Raw genomic sequence first — 21,050 nt, 5'->3', positions numbered from 1 at the left:
ATATACATATTATTATCGTTTACTCTTTTACTACAAGTGTGAATAGCACAAAACACATTCCTTCGCATAACAAAGGAACTACTCATTTCTTCTCCAATTGAAAAGTGTGAGTAATGAGTTGAAGTCCAACACTATTTACCAAGTGAAAAATCCTTCTGAGAACCGGGTAATGAATTAAGAAAATGTACAATCCCAGTTTTTATATTCAGATCCTAGAAAGCAGTTCATAAGCAGGCAACCCAGCATTTCCATAAAATCTCATTATATATATATATATATATATATATATATATATATATATATATATATATATATTAGTGAGTACCCTTATTTAGCTCCTAACCTCACATTCAGCACAAAAACAAGGCAGAATGGACTTTTAAGACTGAAAATGAGAAAATAAAACTATTTTCTGCATAACAAATACTCATTTATGTGCGAGTTAGTATCTAGGAATTTTCTGCTTCATATACAATTAAAAGGTACGTTCTGTCTTTAGAGTATTTCTGTCACCTCATGAAGCCCACCAGCAAGTAGCAAGTTTTCTGTCGGTACCCACAACTAATTCAATTCAGTATGCTCTCTTGGAAAAAAAGTGATATGCCTTTTATCCCATTTTCATTAAACAATTACAAAGACTCCAAAAAGGTCGGACATGTTTAGTGCTTGTTTGCCTGTAAGAATGTTATTCTCCAGAAACCAGTGTTTGGATAGTGTGTGAAGGTACATACAGTAGGTGACCTCATGAGACAGATTATAAATGTCAAAGCAGAGCTTACACACTCACATCTGTGAGCATGTTGGAGACATTTCTACTATTTATTATATGAATAAGAACAAACTCAGTTTATACACTGATAACTCAGGAGTTACCAGTGAGTGCTTCCCTCCATTGCTCATTACCCAACACACTGTGCAATAGGTCAGCTCATTACCCAACACAACAGCGACAAGGACAGTTTTGGATTCAGGTATACATTAATTTTTTTCCAATTTTTAATATTTACACTGTGTGTTTAGCCTCATCTTAAGATCAGTTAAATTGCCCAAAAAGTAGGCTTAGAGAGTATGGATAAATTATACAAAATCTGTAGAGATTAACTCCTTTGCCACTTCCGGGAGCCTTGCCTCCACCACACTATGATGTTACAGGATGGTCTCATTGCAGATGCACATGGGCAGGGTGATAGCATAGCCATGAAAGGGGTTCACAGAGAAGGGACCCGGGGCCTCAGAGCAACTTCTTCTCTGTGTCTTTCCCCAGCTGAAATGCAGACATGTGCGCTGCCAAGCTTCACCAACTACGATGAGGGCAGATGGAGACTGGCTTCTTCATGTTGTGGTTTATAGAATGCCAATGCCTTATTGCTATTGGAAATAAATATCGGTTCTGAAAATAAGTGAACCATCCAGAAGTTTTTCCAAGCTGTAAGTGCTCTTGAAATTCAACATGATAACATTTCTGTAATGTAACAGCAATCACAAATTGTAATGGCTTTTTACAATCATATGCGTTATATATACATGTGCACATACAATACACAGACACACAAATTCATACACATAATACATTTACACTTGAACACACATACATACATGTATACATATGTACACCACAATATCCAACACATGGTTGTCAGCTTAAGTTTAAACTGGGCACAACCTTTCACAATGTCAGGTCCAATTTACAGAAGGACATTGTTGTCTATTATCTGACACATTCTCTACATGAGAATCAATTGTATTGTTGATGTTCTTATTGTCTTTAAGTTACGATTGTTGCATAATTATAGTATTATTCCTTGCAAATTCACTACAAATAATTTCCTTTATGTCTTCAAAAGGCTATTTGCTGATTTTCTTTTAATTTACTCATGAGAATTTACCAAAATCAGTAATCATAGCTAATGTAAACTATCAATCAAAAGCAGAAATGTATAAAGGTACTAATTTAGTTTTATTAAATTCTCAGAATTTCTAGAATCCGAAATCATGTTTACAGATAAAAGCAAGTTTTAGAGGCTGGAGGAACAGCTTAGCGGTTAAGAGCACTGGCTGCTCTTCCCGAGAACCTGGGTTCAATTCCCAGCACCCCCATGGTAGCTTACAACCATCTGGAACTCCAGTCCCAAGGGCTCGGATGCCCTTTTCTGGTCTCAATAGGCACCGGAAAGATACATGATGCCCAGAAAGGCATTCAAGCAAAACACCCATACACATAGCAAAGGAGGGGGGAAGTTGTATTTTTAAAAACAGCCAAACTTGATGAAAGCAAGGACTTTTTAAATATAAAAATGCATTTCTTTGTCAAACATAACCACTAACCCTAGTCACTACAATGCTCCGGATGACTACCAAAACCAAAACTCTTTCTGTTGAATTCCACAAACAAACAAAGAAGTGTGAATTATGACTGGGAAACTTGGGGACAGAGTCTTGTCCCTTGGTCTCTGTTTAACTATAACAATAGGTCTCCAACTCAGCCTAATCTCAGATCCTTCCCCTCCAACACGGATATCACGGGCCTTTGAAAATGTGGTCCAGCAGATTCGGTGAAACTGCTGTCAGCAGAACTCCCTATGCCTGTGTTTGTAAAGCAGAAACACACTAGCTGCAGACAGACTTTGTTTGATTGGTTTTCTTTTATTCTCTGACACGGAAATGACATCTCAGATAAAGCAATATTTGCCCTGTGTTCGGCATGTACCACTGGGATCTAGATGGTGTACAGAGCCCACGATGAGGCTTAGTGGGTGTGCTACCAGGAGCTGAATCTGAGCTAAGATCAAGCCTATGCTTCTCTACAATTTTCAGAGGAAAAGAAGATCACTTAAACACTGATAATCAATTACTTTATAGAAAAAAAATTCTTCAAACAATAATTGGCCTTCATAAAAAACCAGCGCAAGCAAGGACACGTGTCAGTTGTGACAAAAACGGCCATGCTCACCAGCCTCACTGGGTCAGGCTGACCCAGCAGATGTAGCGGTCTTCACAAGCCACTGTGCACCCCACTTGTCATGGTCACGCAGACATTAACCAAGGGCATGTGGACTGGTAAACCGACAAGAACCACACACACAAACAACTGAGTCTTTTGTCATTTTGAGCCTAGCCTATAAGTCAATGAAATGACCAATTTATGGTATAGGTAGCATTAAGGTATCTTGGAAAATAGGTAAAGTTCATTGGCATCGGGCTTCAACAGATTCACTTATTCCAAAAACACAAGTCACACAACTAAACTCAAAAGTTGCATTCCACTCAACTCCACCGCATTGTAACTGTCTACCTCCTGTTGACAAAAACAAGTGAAAATGCACAACCATGCAGCAGCCAGTACAACAAATCCAGAAGCTGCGTCCCTCCAGTGTACTCCCGATCCATACACCGCAGTCCAAATTTTCCAGTTAGGCTATCGATCGGATCGACTGAGATGTTTCCAAAACTCCCCCCACCCCGATTTCCTTCCAGCACTGCATCGACCTACAGTCCTGCTTCACTAGATGCTTGCTGACTCTCCTTCTCTGCCGCTGGAGACTCAGAAATAGCAGCGACCTTTAAGGAATTCTTGATGGAGCTGAGCTCCCAGATGTGCAAACTGATGATGTGCACCCCGCAGCAATGACTGGCAAGCTTATACAGGTTCTTAAGGACGGCCTTCCGCAGCAGAATATAGACCCAGGGGTCTAAGATCTGATTCCACGTTGCCATCCGGAGAGCAAAGAGTGTCGTTTCACAGGTCACTGGGGAATTGTTTCCATTTATTGCAATGTTGGCCATTGTTACCTAGAAAATAAGAAAAACAGGGAAAGCTGTTGGTCACAGGCATTTCTTTGGTCCCATAGTTTTCAACTTGACTACAGATGTGACATGACCTTTGTACCGCATCCCACAAAGCACTGCTATTTTGAAAAATACTGGGGAAATATAGTGTAAATTGTGCGTGCAATTTTAATTCAAATTGACGTGAACACTACAAAAACGATATTCCACTGTATAAAACAGACTCGCGGGGGAACAAATATTGATATCAGCAACTAGCCTTATACTTCTGGGAATACAAATTTTAAATAAACACACATTTGCTTATTCAATAGAAAATGAAAGTATAGTTAAACAAATAAATTATACATAAGTTTTTAAAACAATGAACTTTGCTGGACACTGTAATACTGGTATTCTAAGGATCATGAGCTCATGGCCAGTCTGAGTTGCATAGAGAGTCTCTGTCTCAAAAAGAAAATGAAAAAGAACTTTAGAATTTCCCTTTAGTAGCTACAATATTACCAGCCTCTTCACCTGATACCAACAATCCTACTTTTCTTCATCTCCCATCTTTCCTCAGCATACATTCCCAGGAGTCTGCATGGAACTTTCCAAAGGCTTTGTAGAAATGACTCTCTACATCAAAGGTGGCTTAGCCATAACAATGTCTATTTTGGTGTCCTGTGTCCATTTTGCGTATACATTGTTGTAAAGACCATTTGTGGGACTGGTCGTCATCCTATATTAAAATAAGACAAATCACCAAGTCTAGCTTTGACCACCACACACAAAGTACCAAATAAGAGAATATTGAAAATATCCTGTCTATGAAAATGGATAACAAATAAATTAATAGAAGATAATTCAGAAAAGTTATAAATACATTTGGTCCATTGAGCCATCTGGATTACAAGATTATAGAGCAAACCTGAGCATTCTAAATGAAAAAATACCAAGACTGTTGTAGGAAAGAGAGGTCTCTGTTCACATCAACGGCATCAATGTCTGAAGGGTGGGGCCCTTCAACCAAATCTTCATTGTCCCTACAGCACACTCCACCGTGGCTGCTGCATGATGCACCCAAAACCTGACCCCCACAACCTCAGATCACAGGGACAAACCCTCTGCTCTCACTGCTTGGGAGGCCTCACTGGTCCCAAGAGTATAGCACCCTTCTGAGCATCAGCTCAAATTGCTTTTCTTTTAAAATACTCTGCCATATTTTTTCTGGTCACTAATTCCTACCTATTCCACAACCTTCACGTAAGAATAGTCTCACCTCTCTTTCATCATCCCATCAAAATGAATTTGGAGCTGAGGTGGTTCTGGTTCCTATCCATGCCTACTTAGCCACTCACAACACATGCCAATCCTGAACTGGTCTATGCATTTTTGAGTTCTTTTTATTTCTATTACCGAGTACAAAGTCGACACTTAAAATGTACCTCATAAACTCATTCACGTTTTTATTCCTTGAGGCTGTGCCTCACAGGCCAACTGATCACCCGAGAGACCTTGGCCCACTCCTCACAAAGGTCCAGTATTTTCTCAGTGCTTCTGCAGCAGCATAAGCTAATGGGGATTGCAGGGTAGTTTGATACCCCTCAAAAGAAACAGGATCTTCATCCCAAGCAGATCCTTTGGGAAACAGCTTCCTTTCCAGGAAAATAATGAATCCAGCTGCAGACCTAAATGTGTTGCAACCAACGAAATGAAAAGTGTATCTTGCAGAGAGCGCCAGGATCAGATGCAGCCTCCGTTACTGCTTCCCCTAACCATGCAATATGGCCGAAGAAACCTACCTAAAGGGGTCTCAGTCTTGGCAGAAAAGGGCCAGGACTTGATGGGCAATTGGAATGCGGTGTTTTCACTTTGCTTTTCATCTTCACTCATCCAATACCCATTTACCTCCTTCAGCCAGGCATTGAGCACAGGCTGAATAAAGCAGACCCTGTGAAATCTATCACCTGTTCTGTGGGAATTTTATTATATTGGTTTTGGTTCAAGAACGAATGAGTAAATATTTATCTTGCCTTACAAATATAAAAAGCATATACTTTCTATTAGTGAATAAACCATGCCCCTGGTATCTCAAAGCTCAGCCAGACACAGCCCTGTAAATCCAGGAGCAAACGTTCTCCGTGCGATCGCATCAAAAAGCCAGGCTTGTGCTGGAGACAGGCACATTGAGAGAGCCTGTGACATGGCGGCCCCCCTCTGACTCGCCTCTCTCCTGGAGCAGTAGTTTGACCACCAGGTGACCGCGAAGAGGCAGTCAGTCATCTGCTGAAAGGGCCCATGTCCTAGCCTCTCTCTAGAACACAGAGCCAGTGCCCAGCCATTCGTAACTCCGCTGTACACGGTAGCCTTGGCCACAAAGAGCAGTTAGTTACTCCAGGGCCGGATCATTAGTTAGGTAGTCATCAAGAAAAATATAGGCAGACTATTCCTGTAAACGAAAACACCAATTATGATGTTATTGATAATAGTACATCACTGATGGTTTAGAGCAATCATGGTATCCAACAAAGGATAAACTGTGGTCATAATGGACTATACGCAGGAATTGGTGTTGGGATTTAGTGTTAGCATAAAGAAAGTAAGTCACCAAATGATTTTTATATGATCTCAATTCTGAAAAAGAAACGGCATTTTATGCATGCAATAAAAACTATAGAGGTATTTATCAATGTTTCGTTGGTTTTCCTTTGTTTTTTGTGTAATTTAATAATATTTTAGTGGGCTTACACATTGCTTTATTAAGCAGTACCTCTCCCAGCTCTGGGAGTTTGTGGAAATAACAATTTTACTAAAGAATAAGAACACATGGGGAATGAGTCCATGTTAGCTAAAGTTTTGCTATGGAAAATATTAAACCAACATATATTCTGTGTTTGCATGTGTGTTGACCTGAGTCAGGACTCCAATGGCCATTTAGAAGTGAAAGCAGTGGTAAACCAGAAATGATGACACAGAATCCCAGCACTTGAAAGGCTAGACCCAGAGTATCTCAAGTTTGAGGGCAGCGTGGGTTACATTACAAGTGTAAGCAAGCCTGAGTTATGTGGTAAAACCTTGTCCCCAAAACAGAAGACAAAATCAAACAGTAACAGCAAATTTCAAAAGTGTGTTTATGTTTCTGTCTCTTTGAGCGTCCAAGAAACACACTAATCTAGCAGTGAATGGATCTCACTGCAGACTGTCCAGGTGTTATGCAAGATTGCCATGATACTGAAGCAACACTTAAGGAAAATCCTTTTAAACAAATGATTAACTTAGCTTTGTTATCTAGCCAATCATCACACTAAATTATTGTCATCTCAAGTGCACATTCTTTTGTCTGACCAATTTGAGACTCTTGTCTAGCCCCTGACTTACACTAGGATAATCGGGTTTTGTTGGGTGAATTGGGACGTATAACGTCTCTAAGTGGAGAGACCAACATGATGCAGTTATAATACTGCATGTAGCCGGGTGGTGGTGGCACATGCCTCTAATCCCAGCACTCAGGAGGCAGAGGCAGGCGGATCTCAGTGAGTTCAAGGCCAGCTTGGTCTAGAGTGAGTTCCAGGACAACCGGAACTGTTACACAGAGAAACCCTGTCTCAAAAGCAAACAAACAAATAAAAATGCTGCATGGAGCACAGTAAAGACAGGGGAAGTTGCTACAAGGAGGGCTGTTTATAAACACCAGCATGGAAATACATTTGTCTTTGCAATGTTGTACTACATTAGCTCATCAGTTGTTCTCGCTTAACTAATTTAAAGAGCTGGAGCTGCAGCTGAGTGGTTAGACACTTGCAGAGCAAGCATGAGATCCTGGAACTGACCGGCGCACACGAGAACAAAAATGCGGCTATTGTTTGAGCCGTTCTGAACTTCGCATCCTTCAGATGTAGAATTGATTTTTTTCCTTGGCACAGCATTTTTTAAATGATTTAAGTGAATATATAATCAAATCATTTCCTGGAGAAATGCCCTATTCTTAGATACCAAGGCCTTTGTGGAATGGTCACAAGAGTGCTTTCCATATGAATGACGTTTGTGAAAATTACATAGAGTTCTCGTCTAGTCATTGAAGCAGATTAGGCAGGCTGGTTTTATGTCAACTTGACACAAGCTAGCGTCATCTGAGAGCAGGGAATCTCAACTGAGAAATTCGCTTCATAAGATCTGACAGCAGGCATGCATATAGGGCATTTTCTTAGTGACAGATGGGGCAGGGCCTGCCCATTGTGGGTGGTGGTCCTGGGTTTATAGGAAAGCAGACTGAGCAAGCCATGGGGAGCAAGCCAGTAAGTAGCATCCCTCTGTGACCTCTGCATCAGCTCTTGTCACTGGGTCCTCTCCTCTGAATTCCTGCCCTGAGTTCCTTCGGTGACGAACTGTTACATGGAAAAGTAAGTGAAATAAACCTTTTCCTCCCTGTGTTGCCTTTGGTCATGGTGTTCTTCACAGCAATGAAAATATAACTAAGACAGGAGTTTCGCCAGGCTTGACTTCACATCACAGTTTATCTTAACCTAAGCAGATCATTCTGTCTCTGTCAGCTTTAGAGAAGGCTGCTCAGTCCTCCAACAGATCACTTGGGTATAAAGAAGCACAACCCACTAGTTGCCAAACTATCATGCTTCATAACGTTGTCACCTGAGGGTAATCTTCACATTTTACTCTTAAGTACAGAAAGCTGATCATGACGACTCAATGAGAACCCAGTCTCACATATAATAAAAGAAACTCTTCCCAGTATGACGTGGGATTCCCCTCTGTAAGCTGTGAATATGTTTTATTACCATTTGTTAAAAGTTTCCATAGATGCAAGTAGGCACCATGAAGAACTGAGCTGAAGCGTGTATTGCTGCTGGCTTTTCACCTTGTCCTGTTATACTCTTTCTGTCGCGTCTCAGAATCACCCATCAAATGTAAAATCTTAATTTAAGGGTTTTCAGCAAATAAATGATTGAGATATGGAAATTATATAATTTAGTCAGGGAAAAATCTTCATACTCAAAAACATTTATTGCCAGGCAGTGGGACATATGCCTTTAAACTCAGTACTCAGGAGGTAGAGGCAGGTTGATCTCTGTGAGTTTGAGTCCAGCCTGGTCTACAGAGCAAGTTCTAGGACAGGCTCCAAAGCTACATAAAGAAACCCTGTCTTGAAAAAACAAATAATAATGACAAAATCTACAAAAAGATTTAGTCTGCCAGAGTCTGTAATTTTCATTTTATATTTTTAAATATATATAATATATTCCTATAATTTATATTAATTCATATGACTATTATTCTGGAACTGCATAAAAGTAAGAATTATTCCCGTGCAGGTTATTGTCACAATTATTTTACTTTTTTCAGTCAAAGTCTCAGTATGTTGCCTAGACTGGCCTTGAACTCAATGTATAGCTGAGTCTGGCCCCTGATTTCATGTCCTGAGGTTGTTAAGTGTGCAATGCAACTCCCTTTTTTTAAAGATTCTGTTTGTAAGAACAGGATCAATCTGCAGAGCTAAATCACCTCAAATGTATTTGATCGCAAAATAGCTTGTAAATGTCAACTTCCAAACACTAAGGGCCCCAGTGCATTCCCTCCACCAAGTACTGGTGTGGATGGAGGCTACTTGTTCATTTATCCATTGCCCAGGCCCAAAATAATCACACAGAAACTGTATTAACTATAACACTGCTTGGCCTATTAGCTCAGGCTTCTTATTGGCTAGGTCTTATATCTTGAGTCACCCAATTCTATTAATCTGTGCATCACCATGAGGCCATGGCCTGCCAGCAAGATTCCAGCAGATTCCAGCAGATGACTTTCTCCTTCAGCAACTACATAGTGTCTTCTTGGCTCTGCCTACTCTCTCTCTCTCTCTCTCTCTCTCTCTCTATATATATATATATATATATATATATATATATATATATATGAATAAGCAATAAGAAACCAAAAGGAGATTAAGGGGATACAAACTGGAAAAGAAGTCAAACTCTCACTGTTTGCTGATGATATGATAGTTTACATGAGTGATCCCAAAAATTCTACCAAGAAACTTCTACAACTCACAAACACTTTCAGTAATGTGGCAGGATAAAAGATTAACTCAAAAAAATCAGTAGCCTTCCTGTACACAGATGATAAAAGGGCTGGGGAAGAAATCAGAGAAACAACACCCTTCACAATAGGCACAAATAGCATAAAATATCTCGGAGTAACTCTAAGCAAACAAGTGGAAGACTTGTATGACAAGAACTTTAAATCTGTAAAGAAAGAAATTGAAGAAGACACCAGAAAGTGGAAAGATCTCCCATGCTTTTGAGTAGGCAGAACTAACATAGTAAAAATGGCAATCTTACCAAAAGCAATCTACAGATTCAATGCAATGCCTAACAAAATCCCACCAAAATTCTTCACAGACCTCAAAAGAACAGTACTCAACTTCATATGGAAAAGCAAAAAACCCAGGATAGCCAAAACAATCCTTTGCAGTAAAAGAACTTCTGGAGGCATCAAAATCCCTGACTTTAAACTCTACTACAGAGCTACAGTACTGAAAACAGCCTGGTATTGGCATAAACACAGGCAGAAGAACCAATGGAACCGAATAGAAGACCCGAATATTAATCTCACACTCCTTTGAACAACTGATTTTTGACAAAGAAGCAGAAAATATCAAATGGAAAAAAGAAAGCATATTTAACAAATGGTGCTAGCATAATTGAATATCAACATGTAGTAGAATGAAAATAGATTCATATCTATCACCATGCACAAAACTCAATTCCAAATGGATCAAAGACCTTAATATAAAGCCAGCCACACTGAACCTTATAGAAAAGAAAGTGGAAAGTACACTCGAACGCATTGGCACAGGAGACCACTTCTTAAATATAACCCCAGCAGCACAGACACTGAGAGAAACAATTAATGAATGGGACCTCCTGAAACTTAAAAGCTTCTGTAAAGCAAAGGACATGGTCAACAAGACAAAATGACAGCCTACAGAATAGGAAAAGATCTTCACTAACCCCACATCAGACAGAGGTCTGATCTCCAAAATATATAAAGAACTCAAGAAACTGGTCATCAAAAGAACACATAATCCTGCCCTGTGGGAAGTCCAAGCCCCCCCCCCACATCCAGGCCTAGGAAGTTTTGCATCCAATAGACTAGGGTCCCAAAAGGCCAGTACATGCAGTAGAAACAAGTCCCAGTGCTTTTATCAATAACTTCTCAGTCAGCCCCCATTTTCAGCCACATTCAGAGAGTCTGGTTTGATCACATGCTCATTCAGTCCCAGTCCGATGGATTTGGTGAGCTCCCATTAGAAGACTGTATGCAAAAGTAAGTCTTCAGATCAGTCCATCTAGCATTTGTCAAAAAAATGATCATTTTCCTAAGAATAGTAAGAGTCATTATGCTGAAATTATTGCTTATCTACAAGTATATTGAATGTGTAATTGAAATACTCTCCTAAATTGATGTTCTAATAAAAATAAGACTACAAAAAAGAACACATAATCCAATAAAAAAAAAAGGAGTACAGACCTAAACAGAGAACTCTCAACAGAGGAATCTAAAATGGCTGAAAGACACTTAAGGAAATGTTCAACATCCTTAGTCATCAGAGAAATGCAAATCAAATCAACTCTGAGATTTCATCTTACACCTGTAAGAATGGCCAAGATCAAAAACACTGATGACAACTTATACTGAAGAGGTTGTGGGGTAAAGGGAACACTTCTGCATTGCTGGTAGGGATGCAAGCTGGTACAACCCTTTTGATGTCAGTGTGCCAATTTCTCAGAAAATTAGGAAACGACCTTCCTCAAAACCCAGCAATACCACTTTTGGGTATATATCCAAAGGATGCTCAATCGTGCCACCAGGACATGTGCCCAACTATGTTCATAGCAGCATTGTTTGTCATAACCAGAACCTGGAAACAACCTCAATGCCCCTCGACCAAAGAATGGGTAAGGAAAATGTGGTACATTTACACAATGGAGTACTACACAGCAGAAAAAAATGACATTTTGAATTTTGCAGGAAAATGGATGGAGTTAGAAAACATCATTTTGAGTGAGGTAACCCTGACACAGAAAGACAATTATCACATGTAGTCACTCATAAATGGTTTTTAAACATAAAGCAAAGAAAACAAGCCTGTAAATTACAATCCCAGAAAACTTAGCAAACAAAGAGGACACTAAAAGAGACATACATAGATCTAATCTACATGGGAAGTAGAAAAAGACAAGATCTCCTGGAGTAAAATGGGAGCATGGGGACCTTGAGGGATGGCTAAAGGGAGTGGGGGAGAGGCAGGGAGAGTAGCAGAGAAAAATGTAGAGCTCAATAAAAAACAATTAAAAAATCAGTTTTAGTAGAAGAAAGCTAGCATATATCCTACCAGAATTTGAGGCACTTTTTTTAACCATGCATTTTATGGCACTGTGAATTCTGGTTTCCAGTAATGCTGACTGCTATTAAACCCACAGTTAATATAAAAATCTGTTTACATTCTAAATATAGACACAGGCATTTTCATCCTAACCAAGAAGTGTTTATCTTTTATGGCACAACCAGAGCGATCACAAACACCATGTGTATGAATTATGATGAAAATGACGAGCTGGAAGCTGGTCACAGGACTAGAAAGGCTTTGTTTCATGAGCAAATCCTACTGTATTTGACTGTTTACAACATGCCTTGTATAGCAAAAGCAGACGGTACCAATAAGGTGTTTTGGTAAGCCATCTGTCCTGAAACACAGAATGTTTTTCCAGAGAGAAATTTCCAATTGCCCCAGTGGTTTGTTATTGCAGTAGTTTGAAAAAAATGCCCAAAGCATTTCTAAGCTCTAATACAATCATTTGTCGTTTGATGGGCACTCTTAATGAAATGGGTGTCCCATTAAAAATAAAAAGACAGTCATAAATTTTAGAGAAACGAAGGATTTCAAAAAGCCATCCCAAGCTTAGAGACCACATGTGCTCTCCACAGCTCTCTGGGTAATTTTATATTCTCTTTCCAGACAAGGAAATGGAACAGTGGATTGCACAGCTGGAAGGAGCTGAGCCAGGATGAGACACGAGGACTGCTTGACTCTAAAACAAAACTGAAGTATAGTGAAAAACAAAATGCATACAAGCTTCTGTCCAGGAAGTGGCCCTTGCTGATCAGTCAGCCAAACTAATTTAAATAATTTTAGTTATGATTTTTTCATCCATTTACTTAATGAGTAACTATGATAAGACAATATAAGTTATTGGTGTTTAGCATCTGAACTAACCCATTTAGGGTCATATAGTTATGCTTTAGTTTGGTCTTTGGTTATTTCTCATTTTTTTCACAAGGTTTTAGGTAGCCAAGGATGGCTTTAAACTTACCATGTAACTGAAACCAGCCTTGAATTTCTTTTTGTGTTTACCTCTTGTTTCTTCTCCACAAATGCTAAGATTTCAGGAATGTTACCATGCACTCCTACAGCTGTGCTTTTAATTTTCTTCAGAGGGGAGTAGCAAGCTGAAATCCCTCTTCTTTGAGAGTTATAACTCATGATAGATACTAATGTTTTAGATTACTACTTGTTGACTTGAATCTTTGATAAAATTTGCCTTTGCCTATGTAATTTTCAGCACTTTGAATACCCATCCTATCTATCTATGTATGGATATAGATAGATGTCTAAATTTATATACGTATAAAGTACATATAGTCTAAAATTCTTGGCCATGGAATGCTACACTTTGTGTATTTCCTTGAAATATCTAAGTTCACAGTGGTTTCTACAGTAGAGACATGGGTCAGAGGTCTCAATCCATGGTCATTAGGTACCAAGACTTTTGGTGGCAAACCAGAGAAAACTGTTCACCTAGTGACATCTAGGAGCAAGGAGTAACAGAACAGGAATTAGAGTCTCAAAGGTATGCCTACAATTATCTAACAGCCTTCCACTAGACACCATCCCCAAAGCTTTTACCATGGACCAGAGCTTCAACAAATAGGCCTGTAGGGTACAGTAAGATCCAAATTATAGCAATGCTTTCCGAGAAATGTCATTGGGGGCTAAGAAAATGGCTTAGTGGGGAAAAGCACTGTTGTTCAACAACTATGAAGACGTGAGTTCAAATCTGAGTATACCCTCAAAAATCTGGGCATATTTCTAACTGTAGCATGGGTTGGGGGCAGAGAGAAGTGGATCCTGAAGGCTCACAAGCTAACCAGCCTAGCAGAAAGAGCAGACGGTTCAGTGAGAGACCCTGCCTCTAGGCAACAGTGTGGAGAGGAGCAAATGAGCACACTCTGTGCTACTTCGGCTGTCTGGATTTGGGCTGCAGAGTCCTGGTGGCGCCCAGCAGAGGGCAATGGCAGCGGTCTATGCAGGAGGAATAGGCTGCCTAGCCAGCCTATAAAAGAGAGATTTTATCTTACAAAAAAAAAAAAAAACCCAAGGTGGATGGAATCTGAGGAATGACATCTGAGTTGACTTCTGACCTCCACAAATGGGTGTGTAACATGTGGACACACATATATAAACATACATAACACATACACTTTCTTAAAGAAAAACTCATTTCTCCCATCTAAGGATAGTCAGGGAAAACAGCACAGCTATGGCACAAAGGTTAAGACAACTCAGAGATTGCAGAGAACAAAAGGAAATAACAGAATAAAGAACAGGTCTACAGCTCTGGTGGAGAGGATTTAAAAAGGCAGTTAATCTATGGCCAGCACCCAACCAGCAGGATGGCCCTCCTATCCTGCCTGAGGGTACAGGGTCAAAACTACAGCTTAGATGCTTCTCTATGTATGAGCTCGGACTTCTTCCAAACACATGCGCCCTGGAAACCTTGCCATGACCTGACCTCTGACTGGGAAATGACAGAGTTAAAAGGCTCTTTTGGAAGTTCACACTAGGGCCCCAGGGAGCAATCAAAAGACAGTGTCAAAGCCCAATATCTTTCTCCAGAACCTTGACACAGTTTACCACAGTGATGCTGTGTAAATAAACATGAAAAGACAGTTATCAGTTCCAAATTGTTCTTAAATTGTGAAGACATTCAAGAAGGGCAACAGAGAAACCTTTGTGTGTATTTTATAACCATTTCCAAATCGAAAGCATAGTGCCAGCAATCAGTATCCACCATTCTCCTGTCACTCTGTAACACTAAATCTCTCTTCCTCTGGAGAAATCAACGAATATCAGAGAGTTTCTTGTTTGCACGACTGTGTGAAACTGAACCTCAAGTCCTACCAGCCTTTTTTCCGTTATATTATTTCTGCTACTTCTTTCTATCAAGTTGCCAGGCCTTGTGGTATTATTTGTAACACCAGAAAGCCAAGCCCTTGCTCTGCAGTTATGTGAAAGATATTGTATTCTTGAGAGGTTTTGCAAGTAATGCCACAAAAATGGCCTCACTTAAAACAATATGGTTTCTCTAGAAACATGCAAGAGAAAATAAATAGAGCCAACGCCTTGGATTCCAGTCAACTAATACAGATGATGAAGTGGATTGGCATCCAGATTTCCCTGACGGGGTTAACTAGTGTCTAGTATGAGATACAAAATCCCTCTAATCCTGAACCCCAGAAGTCTAAACTCCCAAAAGGTAATGAAGTCTAGTTGGCACCATAGAGAAGATTTGATTTTATTAAGCATGCTCATATTAAAAAAAAACTGGGATATGGCATGAACTTCTAATGGCATTTGCTACCGTTGTGGAAAGAAATGTATGAGGAGAAGACAGGGTCATTTAGTCCATGCAAGAAAAGAAAGTTCATGAATTAACAATAAAACTCAAAAGGTCCTTCTCAAAGAGAACACAGGTAAGAACTCATTTCACAAAACAGAGGCTAAATGAGCCCAATGTCAAGGGTTATGGCCAAGAACACAGTATTGACTTCCTATGGAGGAAGTTTCCTCTGAAAATGAGCTCCTCGAAAGGCCATGGGTCTTCTGTAACAGAGTTAATCCTGCCCATACCTCCACACAAATAAGCTACACATTCCTTTGAAGTTAAGATCTTATTTTTAATCATGTTTATATGTCCATGTAACACATGTGAAAATGTCAGCGGGAGGTATTTGGTCACTGCCTTTCAATTACCACAGAATTTTACAACCAGGGCCATAATAGCGTTAAGGAGTAGGTAGTACTTAATTTATTAGATGCTTAGAGCTGGATAATATGTGAAAACACATATGGTCCTTAATCCATCTTTATCCAAACTGAATTTCACATACTCTTAATAATTTGTTAAGGGACATGTGGTTAGTATGCTCACAGTTGGGGGTAAGCAAATTCTGCAGCAGACATTAAGCTATAGGAACTGACGTCACAGGTGTAGAGGTTGAAACACGGGCCAAGGAGATTCACTTCATACCCCCACTGAGATGGACTGAGTGTATTCATAGGCTTGGAGTCAGCAGTGACAGAGAGGCTCAGTGACAGAAATCACACAGTTGAGGTCTCTGCACTTAGTGACTGTCAAATGTTTGGTAGGTGAATGCAAGACCAAAGTAGGAAAAACAGAACTGTGCTCTTTTACACATGCACTATCTGTGCCATCTAATCTAAAACATCCCTATACCAACCCCAACTCAGGGTAACCATAATTTGAAAACCTTCCTGATAATTTGTGTGCTAACTTATTCCCTGTCCCTCTCTACACTGGCCATCACACTCTGTGACCAACACTCACAGAAGAACCTACCCTTCACAGGCAAGAGATACTGACCACTTCACAGCATAGCCTTAGCTTGAACAAACACGGACAAATGAATGCATTGAGGAAATATTTAGGGAATAAATGAGTGGATATTTATAAGCATTAAATTTACATATGTGTTTTCATTAAGGCAATACCTTTGGATCCACTCAAAAAATCAAGAGCTTGGAGCTGGAGAGATGACTCAGCAACTAAGAGCAAGTACTGCTATTGCAAATTCAGTTCCCAGAACCCATATCGGGTGGTTCATAACTGTCTGTACCTCTAGCTTCAGGATCCAGCTTCTGATCTACAAGGGACATTATACTCGTGTGCACGTAGACACACATACACACATGCATGTACACACATGCACACACAGGATGGGGTTGTGAAATCATGAGAACCTGAGCTCGGATACCAGAATTCACATAAGCTGGGTGCTGCCATGAATGCCTATAAACCTACCACTTCAGAAGAGGGACACAGGAGCATCCCTGGGGCTCATGGACCACCATCCTGGTTCCAGATTCAGTGAGAGATCCTGCCTCAAGGGAACAAGATGAAGACAGAGCAGCCTCGCAGCTCAGGTTTTCCCATGCACAGCTATGGATATGCATAGAAGACATACACACACACACACACACACACACACACACACAAAGAACTATGGTGTTCTCTGAATACAGACGCATCTGGGTATGAATGCAAGCAGTAGTGCGCTGATTCTAAAGTCATCAGAGGTTCAAGACACTTGGGCCAATGAGCATTCTATTCGAAGTGAGATGAATACAACAAGAGAAAGGTTTGCTTTGTTTTAACCAAAATGCTACACCAGGCCCCTCACACCTTCCTCTGGTTTTAATCAAAGTCTGGCAGGTCTTGGTCCGCCATGAACACAGTCAAGGGTGACCTCTGGGTAACTGTAAACACATGGGAGTGACCTGTGACCTCTGGGTGACTATGAACACATGACAGGGACTTATGACCTCTGTGTGGAGTTTTAAGATTCCAATTACAGAGGTAACGATGTTTCTCAAAGACCAAAATACTCCTTACAACATTAAGAGTGATTTTAATATCCAGTGCCAACTAACAGGACTGACTGTTTTTAAATTTGGAAATTTTAGGTTTTCTCAGGTAAATTAGAGGTTAGTTTAGATCAAGGAGGGAAAAATGAGAGACTAGGAAATGTCATGGTCTATAAACGAGAAGAGAATAATTTTTAAAATTATTTTAAGTGCTAATTTTAGCAGATTTGTTCCAACAACCCTTCAGTCAGACCTACATTATCATAACAATAGAATGAAAATGAACACTCTTTTTAGTCACATTATTTTTCTCCACAAATCACAGTCAAATCAAAGTTTTTATATTTTCCTTGTGTCAGAACACCTTTGGCCTTTGTCTGGGGATATTTTATCTTTAACTAAAATTTCAGATATAATGAGTGACTAATTGTGTTGGATAATATGTCACAGTGCTAAATACAGACCTTGTAAGTTGTTACATCCTTTGGGTTAAGCCCTCCAAATCCTCACTAATGCTCTGTGTGTGTGAGGACAAGTATAAGAAGAACACTGTGGGATTCAATAGGTTGGCATCTATAAGGTACTTTGAGCCCTATCTGCCTGTGTACACAGCAGGAGACAGGCATGCAGGGTGTTTCTTAATACATTCATTAATTCTGAATTCTTAGAACAAAACTTCTAAACAAGAACTTTACAAACAAAACAATCACCGCAATGACAGTTTTATAGTTATATTTCAAAAACATTATAACATTCTTCAAAAAAATATTTTTCAACAAAACCCTTATATGACATCCTGGACATTTAATAACCGTTGCCATAAGGATATTATTTCCTTCATGGATTTTTATTTGTGATTAAAGGATTTTAAAGGACGAGCTGTGTTTTCCTTGGTCCTTTCCAAACCACGTACGAGGCACCAAAGGAAGCAAAGGAGAAACAGATGACGTTGGCTTGTCACTAAGGAGTTTCCACTAACTTGAGAGACAGGCAGTCACCAAACAAACACACTAGGAACAGATCAAATTTGATCTGTTTCATTCAATGTGAAATAAATGTAAGCTAGAATAATCAGCACAGGTTCCATAGAAAATACAATAAAGGTAATAAAAGGCAAATCAAGAATTTCAGGATTACAATTTAAAAGAAGAATTCAATTAATTTAATGTTCTGTAGCAACATATTATTTTGTTGTTTGTTGATTTGTTTTGTTTTATTTGTTGTTTTTGTTTTGTTTTGTTTTGTTTTGTTTTGGTTTGGTTTGGTTTGGTTTGGTTTGGTTTGGGGTGGGTGCAGTTTGGAGGGAGAGGTTTTTTGTTTTATTTTATTTCTTTTTTTTTTTGTTTTGTTTTGTTTTTGGTCAGAATCTCAGGTAGCCCAGGTTGATCTTAAACTTAATTATATCTAAGACTGACCATGAACTCCTGATCCTCCTGCCTCTACCTTTCAAGGTGATATACTCTTAGAGATGATTTTCATCTCTTCTTTCATACCCAGAAAACACTTTTAGCATGAATGGTCAGTGTTGAAAAGCAAAGCCCTCTGCCCACAGTCACACATTTAGAATTATTTCATCTTTTTTTCATTACCAAAGTAGTTGTTTGTGTTCCCTTGATATAAGAAAGAGTTGGCCTTAGCTGCTTTGGGCTTTCGGTGGGGAAAAGAACCACCACGTACCCTACAGAAGTCCTTGAACTTACTGATTTTTATAAAGACTTTAGATGTTTGTTTCTTTGTTTGACTGATTGTTTTGTTTTGATTTTAATTTTTGGGATGGTGGGTACTTTTCTCATTTGGAGATAGATATGACCTCTACGGTTTAAGGTGGGTCTTTCTTCTTACCCTAACTTCATTGGTATGACCAAAATCATCAACACCATACAAGTCTACCAACCTTGGCAAAACTGGATGAAGAGCTGAGATGAACTCAGAATAGGGAAAGGAGGATCACACACTGTAAACTCTGGGAACTACTAGTGGTAAAATTATAGGGAAGAGAGAAATGCAATTAAATTACTATCTCAGGAATAGAAAGGTTGAATAGATCACTGGAAACATATGACTCTAAACTACATCAGAAATACTCTCCATTCATTGGACAACAGAGCCTTCTGTTGCTCTCTTAGTTACACTTAGGAAAGGAACTGAAATTCTAGGAAATAAGGGACATGGAGATCGTCACACGGCTTTATTCCTCCTATGAGCAATTCTACTCAAGCCTTTCTGAAAAGAAACATTTCTTATTTAAGCAAACCCTTAGGGTGTGCCACACTGGGAGGAATTCTCAGAAGTGTCTTACTAATACACAGGTCTTGGGCAACACTGAACCCAAACCGTTCAGGACTACAAGAGGGATGGGGTAATTCCAGGTACTGAGGACCACTGTGGTCAGCACCAAGCTCCCACAAGTTCTTTAAAAACAACCTTTTAAAATGGGATTTATCCACACTCTTCCACTCTCTGACCCTCGTCTAATTTACCTTCACATTTTCTGAATTCGCAGAGAAAGCATCTATTCAGATACAGGCTGTGGCGTAGGGATAGGAAGTTGCAGCTGTGTAAGAGAAGCAAGTTTCTGACCATATTTGAGTTTTTTGCTCCCAGCCTCAAGCGCCAACCAAAAGGCACTGAAGACATGAGAGATGAGAGAAGAGGAAAGGAAATCTTGACCTGTTTTGCTTGAAAGATGCGTTTCAGGAATGTCTATACCCAAACACAAAGATAGCTTGGGACAGTCTGCAAGCCAACTCAGTGCTACGTGGCTATGCTGTTCGTGCCAGCAACTTACAGACAAAATTACCGCATTGGCAAAAATCACATATTAAATTAATTTGACATTGTAAAACCAGTTTTTATTGTAAGAATGTAAGTTTTGAGAAACAATGACCTATGTGGTTTAAGCAAGTGACTCATTCTTCATGCCCTGATTCCATCAGCATGGCCAGTTCGTGGCACCTTCCACGTCTACTAGCCTTGCCAAAGAAAGTGCAAAGAGCTGAGGGGCTTGGTGGTAGGGAGACGGGACCGCAGTGTAAAGTGGGCCCTGGCACTCTAGGGGGGACAGTAACTCAGTCCCTGACTGTCTGTGGTGTGATAAAGGCAGCCATAGCTTCCATTCAGACTAACAAGGGCCAAGGTGAAATAGGGGCTGTGCACAGGTGACCCTGGCTATAATAAAGCATATGGAAAGAGGTTTCTCATCTAACCCATGCTGTTTCCAAGCACACAGGAAACTACTATTACCGAATTCCAGAATGCAACCAGTACAATAAAAACAGGACATCAGATTTCTTCAGATAAATTGTGTAGAATTTTGTGAAGGAAAAAATGAAAAGATGAACATACTGGATGAAAGGGAAATAAATGTGTGAACACAGTGGTGTATACCTTTAATTCCCCATTCTGGAGGCAAAGGCAGGGGACCTCTGTGAGTTTGAGGCCAGCCTGGTCTACACAGAAAATTCCAGGACAGCTAGATCTACAAAGGGAAACCTTTCCATAAAAAGGAAGAAGAGGAGGAGGAGGAGGAGGAGGAGGAGGA

At 39.8% G+C, this 21,050-nt stretch overlaps 1 protein-coding gene across 3 annotated transcripts in view; it reads right to left on the bottom strand.

Annotated features, from left to right (window-relative positions):
• Nucleotides 1-1,947: 1,947 nt before the first annotated feature.
• The window catches only part of Ptgfr (prostaglandin F receptor), a 33,219-nt gene continuing 14,116 nt past the window's right edge, over nt 1,948-21,050 (bottom strand). For all 3 annotated transcript variants that reach the window (XM_005357489.2, XM_026783868.1, XM_013350109.1), the window contains one exon: nt 1,948-3,789. In XM_005357489.2, coding sequence (XP_005357546.1) covers nt 3,487-3,789 — 303 coding nt within the window. In that variant the 3' untranslated portion in view covers nt 1,948-3,486. The remainder of the gene's footprint in view (nt 3,790-21,050) is intronic.

This window comes from Microtus ochrogaster, chromosome 21 (genome assembly GCF_000317375.1).
Source record: "Microtus ochrogaster isolate Prairie Vole_2 chromosome 21, MicOch1.0, whole genome shotgun sequence".
Taxonomy (NCBI): Eukaryota; Metazoa; Chordata; class Mammalia; order Rodentia; family Cricetidae; genus Microtus; species Microtus ochrogaster.
Note: the sequence above shows the minus strand (reverse complement) of the source record. Positions and strands in the feature narration are given on the sequence as shown.